At 46.7% G+C, this 10,954-nt stretch overlaps 1 protein-coding gene across 3 annotated transcripts in view; it reads left to right on the plus strand.

Moving 5' to 3' along the window:
* The window catches only part of Afap1l1 (actin filament associated protein 1 like 1), a 58,833-nt gene that overhangs the window by 34,682 nt on the left and 13,197 nt on the right, over nt 1-10,954 (plus strand). For all 3 annotated transcript variants that reach the window (XM_015485996.2, XM_048811778.1, XM_048811779.1), the window contains exons 9-15: nt 2,210-2,302; nt 5,419-5,512; nt 5,751-5,903; nt 7,489-7,700; nt 9,165-9,310; nt 9,912-9,984; nt 10,714-10,825. In XM_015485996.2, the coding sequence (XP_015341482.1) occupies nt 2,210-2,302; nt 5,419-5,512; nt 5,751-5,903; nt 7,489-7,700; nt 9,165-9,310; nt 9,912-9,984; nt 10,714-10,825 (883 nt within the window). The remainder of the gene's footprint in view (nt 1-2,209; nt 2,303-5,418; nt 5,513-5,750; nt 5,904-7,488; nt 7,701-9,164; nt 9,311-9,911; nt 9,985-10,713; nt 10,826-10,954) is intronic.

Consider the following 10,954-nt stretch of genomic DNA (forward strand, 5'->3'; position numbering starts at 1 on the left):
AAGGAAGGAAGGAAGGAAGGATGGAAGGAAGGAAGGAAGGAAGGAAGGAAGGAAGGAAGGAAGGAAGGGAGGAAGGAAGGAAGGGCTGGGGTTGTGGCTCAGCTGTAGAGTGCTTGCCTAACGTGCGAGGCCCCGGGTTCAATGCTCAGCACCACATACAAATAAACAAATAAAATAAAGGTATTGTGTCCAACCACAATTTTAAAAAAAGAAAGAAAGATCGGAGGGAGGGAGGGAAAAACTCTTTCATGTTTTAGATGGGAACATTCACCCTTGTAACCAGCACCTGTGGCCCCACTTCTGCATCTTTGTGGCCACACAGAACAATGAGAGCCACCACATATTGAGCACTTACTTTGCACCATGGCTTGTGCTGAGAGCTTCACATACATGATCTTATTTACCCTCACAATGGGACTGTTATCATTCCTATTTTACAAACAAGGAAATGGAGGCACTTAGGACTTGCCAAAGATCTCACTGCCAAGTGGTTGGTGCCATAATTTGAATCAAAGAAGTAGATCTACTCCAAAGGCATAGACACAGTGACATGGTTATGACAAAGGAAGACTTGGGTGGCATATAGACTTGGCTCAAGTCCCAGGATAAGCAGCATTCACTGGCTGTGTGGTCTTCTACAAATGAATTTGCCGCCCTATGCCGTGGTTTCCTTGTCTACAATGACTTTACCGCCCTGTGCCGTGATTTCCTTGTCTGTAAAATGGTTCTTGTGAAGATGCTAGGGAGCATTCGGCACAGCACCTGGCAGACAGCAGGTGTCAGTAACTGTCAGTGACTGCTGCAATATTGGTGATGCTCCAGTCCCAGTCGTCTCCAGCCGACCTCCCCCTGCACAGATCTCTGCTCCACTCTGACACCTTTCTCTCTCTCTCCCTCTGATCTCCCTGCTGGAACAAGGAAACCAAGCACCTCCCTCCCTCCCTTCCTTCCTGTGATAACCAGCTCTTGCGTGGAACGTTTGGTTTCTCCTGACTGCTTTTGTCTCAGGAGGGGAAGGAAGTAAGAGAACCCGCCTGGTGGGGAAACCTCTGCCCCCAAGGGCCAGATGGGTCAGAAGATGGAGCCCCAGCACTGAGCTACAAGACTCCTGTCAGCCATAATCCTTGAGAGGCTGAAGCAAGAGGATCATAAGTAGAGGCCAGCCTCGGAAAGTTCAAGGCTAACCTAGGCAACTTAGTGAGACCCTGCCTTGAAATAAAAAATAAAAAGGGCTGGAGATGTAGCTCAGTAGCAGAGTGCCCCTGAGTTCTATCCTCCGTACTGCAAAAAAAGAGAGAGGAGCCTACCTGCCTTAACATCTTATCTAAAGGTTAAGAGCCTGCAGCTGTACTGTTTGCTTTTAGTTTCTGGCTCTGCTGCTACCCACACATGGCTTCACCTCTCTGAGCCTCATCATCCTAACCTGCAACTTGGGGATCACTGGTTGCTGTGGAGATAAAATTCTTGATGGGTTAGCATCAAATGGTGGCTATCATTACTTTATGATCTACATGCTTATTGCTGCAACCTTGAATGAGTGAGTGAGTCTGTTTCCTTATCACTGACATAGAGATGATGACCCCAGCTCCTTCCTTGGTCACAGAAGCAAGTCCTCGCCTTGCAAGCCTTTCTGGTTCATATCACCCCTCACATCCACAGTCTAACCCTCTGCAGCCTCAGCAGCCCCAGCAGAGGACCAGTGTTCTCATGTTACAGATGTGGAAATGGAGGCCCAGAGCAAAGAAGTAGCTTTTTCTTTTTTCTTTTCTTTTTTTTTTTCACCAGGGATTAAACTCAGGGGCACTTAACCACTGAGACACATCCCCAGCCCTTTTTATGTTTTATTTTGAGACAGGGTTTCACTGTGTTCTAAGGACCTCGCCAAGTTGCTGAGGTTGGCTTTGAATTCCCCATCCTCCTGCCTCAGCCTCCTAAGTTGCATGTGCCACCATGCCTGGCAGAAGTAGCTTTTTCAAGACACATAACTAATCAGCAATGAAACTAAGTCTCTTGGTTTCTAGCCCTGTATCCTCTTAGTCCAAGGGACAGATACAGAAGGAAGCCTTTCAGACTCTGATATACCCCATGCTTGTGCAAGTGTCTGCATCCACCCCTCTGTATAACAGCCCTGATCATATAAAACCCAATCATCCTTTTGCCTACAGATCTTTTGTGACCATCTTTTCCTGGCTGTGTGTCCTCTCCACAGGTCATCCGAGAGGTCAGCAGGCCAACTGGGGGAGCTGAGGGTACAGAGGCTCCCAGATCCCCAGTGCTCCTGTGCAAGCTGGACCTGGACAAGGTACGTCTGTCTCTACTAAGCCCTCCTGACCAGGCAGTGGGCATTCAACATGGACCCCACCCCAGGGGATATCACAGGCTGGTGGTGAAGCCAAATCCCACTGATGGTGCCAAACAAGCAATGCATGTCCCGCACAGAGCAGGCACAGCAGTAGGTGCTCAGTAAATGTCTACTGAATGCATGAATGCACAAATAAATGAGTGTCTGTGTCCAAGGTGCAGTATGAACACAGGAAGGAGTGGCTCACCCTGTCTAGATAGGAGGTCATGTCTGAACTGTACCATGAAAAATAAGTTGGACTATATCACCAGAAAAGAAAGATGGCTGCTTGGAACACAGGTGAAGCAGTCATTGGTCAGCTGGTCAGGCCATGGGCAAATATGTACCAGTGCCTACCTTTTGCCAGGTACTGTGGGTAACAAAAGAACTCAGACTCAGATCATCCCCTTAAGGACATCATAGCCTACAGGAAGGTTTAAGCTCCACATAGATGGGTCTTACAGAATGTAATAAAGGCTAGTATTTATAGACTGTAACTGTGTACAGTATTGTTTCAAATGTTTTATATATATTAACTAATTTCTGTAACAACTTTGGAGTAGGTAAATTTTCAGATGAGAAAGCTGTGGCATGGAAAGATTTATCCAATGTCACATAGTAAATAAGAAACAGGAGCCGGGTTTGGTGGTGCACACCAGTAATCCCTGCAGGTCAGGAGTCTGAGGCAGGAGAATCATAACTTTGAGGCTAGCCTCAGAAACTTGGTGAGACTCTATATCAAAAATTTGTAAAAAAGCAGGGCAGGGGATATAGCTCAGTGGTAAGAGTGGCCCTGAATTCAATCCGTAGTGAGGAAAAAAAGGAAGAAAGCAAGCAAGAAAGAAGAAACAGAACTAGAGTTTAAAACCTGACAATCTTGAGCACTCTGCCATCTCAGTGAAGCATCCCGACCATCCACCAGCAAGTACTTGTTAAGGCTCTGCCCATGCTAGGCACTGTGGGAACCCTGAAATATAGTTCTAAAAAATGGGTACATCCCCTGATCTCACAGCACTTAAGCCAGTAAACAAGGAGCCCTGAATCAAATAATCACACAGACTTACAAACGCCTAGCCAAAGAAGTTCTAGGAAGGGAAGTACCAGGTTCCCTGGGAGTGTGTGGTGGGAGCCTGCTCCTCTCTCAGAGTACAGAAAGGTTCCCTGAGGAAGTCACTTTTCATATGAAGATGAAAAGTTAGCAAGAAAGGGGAAGAGAAAGGGATTCCAAGCAGAGGGAACAGGCTGGAGCAGAAGGAAGCATGGAATTCAGAAGGCGGGGAGAGCCTGTCAGCCCTGTTAGAGTGGTCCTGAATGGTGACAGTGAGGGGGACTGGCTGGAGAGATAGGAGGAGTAAGGAAGATGGCACTTATGGTGAGCCTTACAGTATGAGCAAGATGTTACTGAAGCAGGGGGGTCAAGGGAGGGGACAGCAGAAGCACTCCCATGGGATCAGGTGACAGTTATGGCAGGGCGGGGTCTCTCATGTGTAGAGGGTGCTGGTGGAGAAGCCCAGCCCTGCCCTCACTCAGCCTTGTCAGTAGTGGAGCCTAAAGGAAAGCAATGTTGATGGTGTGAGAAAGAAAGTGTGTGTGTGTGTGTGTGCGCACACTTGCACACGCGCTTGCACTGGTGGGTACATGCTGTGGTGCAGTTCACAGGATGTGTAGAGATGAGCTTGTATAGTTGAGTTTTCCTGCAGCCAAGCCTTTGGGGGAGGGTAACATATTTAGGGTGGTTTGGGGGGTGCAAATGAGGCTGAGGATGTGGTATTGATGGGTCTGCCTCTCCGTAGAATCATGGGGTTGAAATATCATCATCCCTCAGTTAATCCCAAAGTGCTCGCAGCATTTCTTGGTATTTGCTTTCTGTGTTGATGAAAAGCTTGCTGTCTGCACACCACTGCAGAACAAATACAGCCACAGCTTCTGTTTGACAATTTACAGTGGAGGCTGGGGCAGTGCTACCCCATTTCTGACAATTATTATTTTTCCAGTCCTATGGACATAAGCAGGAGAGCCCATGACCTCTCGTGTCCTCCCTGCTTCCTAGGATGGGGCTTATCATGAAGCACCCCTGGGCCTGATCTTGGGGATCCTTGGCAGGGGCCTCAGCTCTGTAATTCTGCCTTCTTAAGTGGGTGGGTATCATTTTAACCCTGTCCCAGGCCTGGCTGGCACAGTTTAGCTTCTTGAAGCAGGAGAACAGCCCTTCACACAGGTGTTAAGAATGATACAACCTATTGGCCTCATAGCTTCCCTTGGGCCATCTCTCTGGTGCCTCACAGCAGCCTTCCGAAGGGGGAGTAATTCAGATGAGAAAACCAACCTGGGGAAGATGAGAGGATTTTCCCACATGTGCACAGCTGAAAAATGAGAGTAGGTTTCTAATTTCTTCCAAGATCTGTCTAACTACTCTGCTCTACCTTACAGGCTACCTTGACCTTGTATGACTGAATCAATGAATGTATGATTGGTCTGGAGTTGGTATGAGTAAAAATAATGTTGGCTGGCAATGAACTTGCTAACGTGTGTGTCCGCACGCACGCTTATCATTCTCCCATCAAAGCTGGGATCATAATGGACTCCTATGGGTCACAAGGTCCTGTCTCAACTATTTTGAAAATGTCTGCTGGCCCATCCCTTTTCTGTCATCCCTGCTGTCACCTTGGCTCGCCCCCTTCTGGAGTCTCATCTGACCAGGAGTGACATGTATATCCATAGGCTCTTTTGCATTCAGTCTTGGCCCCTCTTGTCCATCCCCACAACACCACTGGATTACATTAGCATACCACTACATTCACTCGCAGCTCCCTGTCACTTGCCAAACACAGTGCAAACTCTAGGACACTGCTGTCAATGCGTGATGACTAATTGCCTCATCCCTAATAGACTATACAACGAAGACACAACATGAGTAAGTCATTGTTGTCCTCTCCATACCTGGCACGATATACCAGGTACATTATAGTGTTCGTTAAACTGATTATCATGTGTGTGGGGAATTGGGGAAACTAAACCAATAAAAGGGTACTTCTGAGTGTCTCCTCTGAGGTAAGGCTGTCTGTGTCCCTTCTCAGAGGCTGTCTCAAGAAAAGCAGACCTCAGACTCCGACAGCCTAGGCATGGGAGACAGTGCTTCTACCCTCAGCCGCCGGGAGACCTGCGAACATGGTAGGAGCCTCTGCTGGCTCAGGCTGAAGATTGCCAGAGCTAGGAGGGGCCTTAGCTGCGGGTACACAGTGGCAGAGCCGGTCCAGGAGACCTGGGTTAAACCACCTGGACTGTCATAACTGGAACTGCATACTAGTTCCTTGTGTGCCAGCTGAAAGGGCTGCTGGGAAGGCCAGGGATGGATGGAACTGGGACAAGGGGCTCCTTCTCCTCCCCTGATCCATCTCTGCTGCAACAGGTAAAGGGAAGAAGAGCAGCCTGGCAGAGCTGAAGGGCTCCATGAGCAGAGCTGCAGGCCGCAAGATCACCCGCATCATCAGCTTCTCCAAGAAAAAAGCACTGGCTGAAGACCTGCAGACGTCCTCTGCAGAGGAGGAGGTCCCCTGCTGTGGTGGGTACAGGATGTGGAGAGCAAGGGCATTCAGGCACCTAGGGCTAAAGCCAGGAGATCCTCCGTGCCTCATCTACCTGGCTCCCAGGGCAGGGAAGAGAATTCCAGTCTTCTGCATGGCTAAACCCCACTTCACCAACATCCACGCCCTGCCATCAGTTAGCTCCTGTGAGGCCCTCTCAGTGAAAGAAAAGATCCACCGACCCCCATATTTCTGTACTCCCTATGACCTTGGCCCAAATCACTGCCCATCTTGGGGTCTCAGTTTCCTCCTCTATAATGAGAGGGGAGTAACATTTCATAGCATATAACATGCCAGATATGTAAGTTGAAAACCAGTCTCATAAAGAGATTTGGATTAGAATATTTAAGTACCTTTCAATATAAATGCATTCAATGTGAGTGAAAAGGGCTTTCGGAGGCAAAACATTTTTTCATATAGATGCAGCATTCCATTTACTGTAATCCAATAAGAAATCATCTATTTTTAGACTGGATGGGGGTAACTCAGAGGCAGAGCACTTGCCTAGCATGCATAAGGTCCAGTTTTGATCTCTGGAACCACAAAAAGAAAAAGCTGTTTTGGATATGCAATAATATTCTTCTACCACTAAAAAAAAATAATAGGATAAGAGAACGTGACTATAAGGAAACATTTTGTTGTAAAAAAAAAAAAAGGAAAGAAAGAAAAAGAAAAACACAAAATATTTTGTAATCAGGGGGACTGGGGTTGTGGCTCAGTGATAGAGTATTTGATTTTAATTTTTTTTTTTTTAATTTTCGGCAGACACAACATCTTTGTATGTGGTGCTGAGGATCGAACCCAGGCATGCCAGGCGAGCGCGCTACCACTTGAGCCACATTCCAGCCCCAGTGGTAGAGTATTTGCATAGCATGTGTGAGGCACTGGGTTCTATTCTCAGCACCACATAAACATAAAAGATTTTGTGTCCACCTAAAACTAAAAATTAAATATTAAAAAAAGTTAATATATGTGTATATATATATATATATATCAGTGAGTCCAGGATTGTTACGGTAAAATAATATAATAAATTTTAATCTATTTATTAAAAGAGGGAATTCTAAGCGCACCTGTGGTTAGCTATGGAGCAGTCTGGGCCTTGATTTCAATTTTATAATTCTTTCCCTTGACCGGCTAGTTTTGTTCCCATACTCTGCCACTAGGTGTCAGCACCATCCACTATTTTCTATCTTTGGGTAAATTCTGGATTTGGGGAGGGGAGGAGAGTCGAGTTGTGTCTTTATACAATTTATGGAGCAGCTCTTGCTCTTTTCATCACACTTGGTGTGGTCCCAGGGCTGTGCAGTGATGTGCAAGCGGGATTATCCGTACCCACTTCACAGCTAGGAAACTGAAACTCAGAAAGAGGATGCCTACCATCACAAGCAGGGGCGTGTGAGCTGATCCAAAAGAACGCAGAGACCTTTTTTCCAGCGGGTGCAAGGGTGGTCTGGCACTCTGTCCCGGGTTGTGGCCCATGCACCAAATTTGCAGCCCCAAATGGGATTTGTCCAAGGTGGACTGTGGGGAGGTCAAGCCACTGCTCTCTCCCCCTCCCAGGCTATCTGCACGTGCTGGTGAACCAGGGCTGGAAGGAACGCTGGTGCCGCCTCAAATGCAACACACTGTATTTCCACAAGGACCGCGCGGACCTGCGGACCCATGTGAACGCAATCGCCCTCCGGGGCTGTGAGGTGGCTCCGGGCTTTGGGCCCAGACACCCATTTGCCTTCAGGATCCTGCGTAACCGACAGGAGGTGGCCATCCTGGAGGTGAGAGGAGAGAGTCCAGATGGGCCTTGTGGTGGGACTCTGGCCCAAGGGTCCTGTTTTTGTTGGGAACCTTGCCCAAGGACGCTGCAGGGGAAAGCAAGTGCTACTGTCAGTGAGCCAGCAGGTTTGCAAGATAACACAGGGGACACACGCCTAAATGCCTAGTCTAAGTACCCGGCAAATCATGCTTTTAACATGTGTACCTATGATATTTTGTATATTATGTGTGACATACTAAATCTTGGATGACATACTAAATATACTAAAAAATTATTTGTTGTTCATCTGAAATTCTAATTTAACAGAGCATTTTGGGTTTTTAATCCTAATTCTGACTGCCTTAGAACTAAAGTATATTTATCCTCCCTGACTTTGAAATCCCAAATCTGAAAGGCATTTCATCTGGTCTAACCATGATTTGATTCTAGAGTCTCCCATAAAACCTTCCCAGCAGTCCACCTCAGATGAACCACTGCCCTCTGACGTAGCCTACTCTTCTCATCAAGCAACTCAAATTTCTAGAAAGATTTTCTCTATATTATAGAGTTTAAATCTTTAAATTCCACAAAAGCTGAAACCATGCCTGTTCTGCATACTTTTATTTTTCTAGAAATCTGCATGATGCCTGACATATACTGTGCACTCAATAAGCATTTGTTGCACAATGGATAAATGAAACATGAATTCATTTCATGTATTCATTGTGCTTCCTACCCATAGGCACTGAGTTCCTCCGGAGGTCATGCAAAACACATTGACTCTCAGAATCCTACTGACTATTTCGAATTTAAAATGTTGACACTGGAAGAAAACTTAAAATACCTACCTTCCTGTATTATAGATAAGGAAACTGAGGCCAGGGTTGTCTAATGCTTTACATAGTGCCCCACAGGATTAAAACTCAATCTGTTGATCTTGTTCTCTTTGCCCAGTTACCAACTGCCTCTCTCAGTTCTTAAATTTCAAGAAATATTGCCTCTGTAATTTGCTTTTATTTCTCATAGCTTCAGATAGGTCTCTTATTTCTTTAACTTAGATACAGAGCTTTCTAGCACAAAGTGTACTTTCTTTATTCATTTTTATCATCTGCAAGCTAAGTTGATTTTATAACAATGCTTTCTAAATGAGAATTAAGTATGCATTTAGCTAACCAGCAACTTACAGGAGGCTTCCCCTACAGTACTGTAATTATTTGGCAATTACAATGCAAGTAAAAATTGAGTTGTATGAGCAATTGCTTCCCCTAAGAGAAAAGTAAGTAGTTTTCAAAAATTTCAGAGAACACCTAAATGTTGTTTTTATATCCAAATGGTTGCACAGACCCCAAGTCTTATTCCTCTTTGGTTCCTAAGAAGTGGGTACATAATAGGCACTTATAAATATCTGTGGGTTTGGCTGAAGTGAGCAGGAAGCCAGAGGCCCAACAGTGTGAAAATGAACTTCACTGTGCCTCCTCTCCCCCAGGCGAGCTGTTCAGAGGACATGGGTCGCTGGCTTGGGCTGCTGCTGGTGGAGATGGGCTCCAAAGTCACTCCAGAGGCGCTGCACTATGACTACGTGGACGTGGAGACCTTAACCAGCATTGTCAGTGCTGGGCGCAACTCCTTCCTGTAAGGGCCAGTCCCTTGGCACACAGCTGCCCATGACTTTTCCTGTCTCAGCTCAATCTCAATGTATCTGTGTCCAGCCTTGGGCACTGGAAGGAAAGGGAGGAAGAGCTTGGGAAGCTAGAGTGGGTACCTTCCCCTTACAACATGGGGGAAGGAACTGGCTGAGGGACGTAGGCCAGGGTCAAGGCAAGCTGTGGAATGAGCAAAACTGGGGAAGCCCTGGAGCAATGGGCTCGGCCCTCAGGCTACTAGACATTAAGCTGTCCTTGAGTATGCAGGTGGACATGTGGCTATTCCATGGAGTTAAGCATTGGAGACTCTAGGTTCAAGTCCCATCTTTATCACCACCAGCTGTAGAAATGTAGGCTGGTTGCTTGCCATCTTGGATCTTCTGTTTCCTGACTTACAGAAAGGCTCTGATGAATCGCTTGCCCTCTGGGCTATTGTGAGAATCATGTGGGTCCCTTCCCGTGAAGTGCTCACACAGCACATGATCTGCTGACCCACATTAAGAGCTGCTGCCAGGATCAAATGAGAGTGGACAGGAAAACACTATAAACTGCAAACTGCCATCACCATCATTGTACCTTTCATTTTCTAGATATGCAAGATCCTGCCAGGATCAGTGGCCTGAGCCCAGAGTCTATGATGATGTTCCTTATGAAAAGATGCAGGTATGGTCCCTTGGGGTTGCCTGGGAACATAATAAAGGCCATTTCTTCTATTTCTTTTTTTCCCTCAGTGACCCTTTTATCCTTTGCTTCAGAGAAATGGTTTTCATTTAACTGGCAGCTCAAAGGGGAGTCCCATCTTTTGACAGATGATGGTTCAGGAGGAGGAATCCCTAGCACAGGAGGCCGGGTGGTACAGTGGAAAGAGCCCCAGGTCAGGAGGAAAAAGAGGCTCTTTAGACTGCTAAGCACTCCAGAAATGTAAGGCACTATGTCCACTTTCAGCAAGGAGCTGGGCTCTCCTCCTCTGCTTACCACTCTGAACTGAGCTATTCGTTCCATGTTGTTAGGGGTAGATGCTGCCTGTTGGCCACCTGCAAGGCTTTCAGTCTAGATTTCAGCAAAACAAGGTTGTCTCCCTGTTTTGCTCACAAAACCAAGGAGGAGTCAGCTCATTGAACTTGAGTCCTCGGTACCTGTCACATGTCCCAGAATGCTTGTGGCAGCATACCACAGTCTTTTCAGACTTCCTAGTTCTCCTCTCATAGGTACTGCAGTTTAGAGTTGCCTTCTGCTGCCTTTGATAGTAGGAGATTCAAATAATATACCACCAGGGAAAGTTATTTATAAACTGTCAAGTACTGCACAAATTTCAAAACGGACAGGGAACACATCCCTGCATTGCAGCCTTAGCCTCCTGCACTTAATCATTTTCCTACATCTCCCACTTAGGATGAGGAACCCGAGCACCCCACTGGAGCCCAGGTGAAACGCCATGCCTCCTCCTGCAGTGAGAAGTCCCATCGAGTGGATCCACAGGTCAAGGTCAAACGCCATGCCTCCAGTGAGTTCTGTGTGGGCCTTCCCTGCTAAGCAGGGACAGGAAAGGGAAGCAGCCTACAGCACAGTTCTCAAAATCAGATTCCTCAGGTTCAGGCAGGTCAATAAATGAGTAAAGTCAGTCATAAGAAAA

The sequence above is a fragment of the Marmota marmota genome, unplaced genomic scaffold, assembly GCF_001458135.2.
Source record: "Marmota marmota marmota unplaced genomic scaffold, marMar, whole genome shotgun sequence".
Lineage (NCBI taxonomy): Eukaryota > Metazoa > Chordata > Mammalia > Rodentia > Sciuridae > Marmota > Marmota marmota.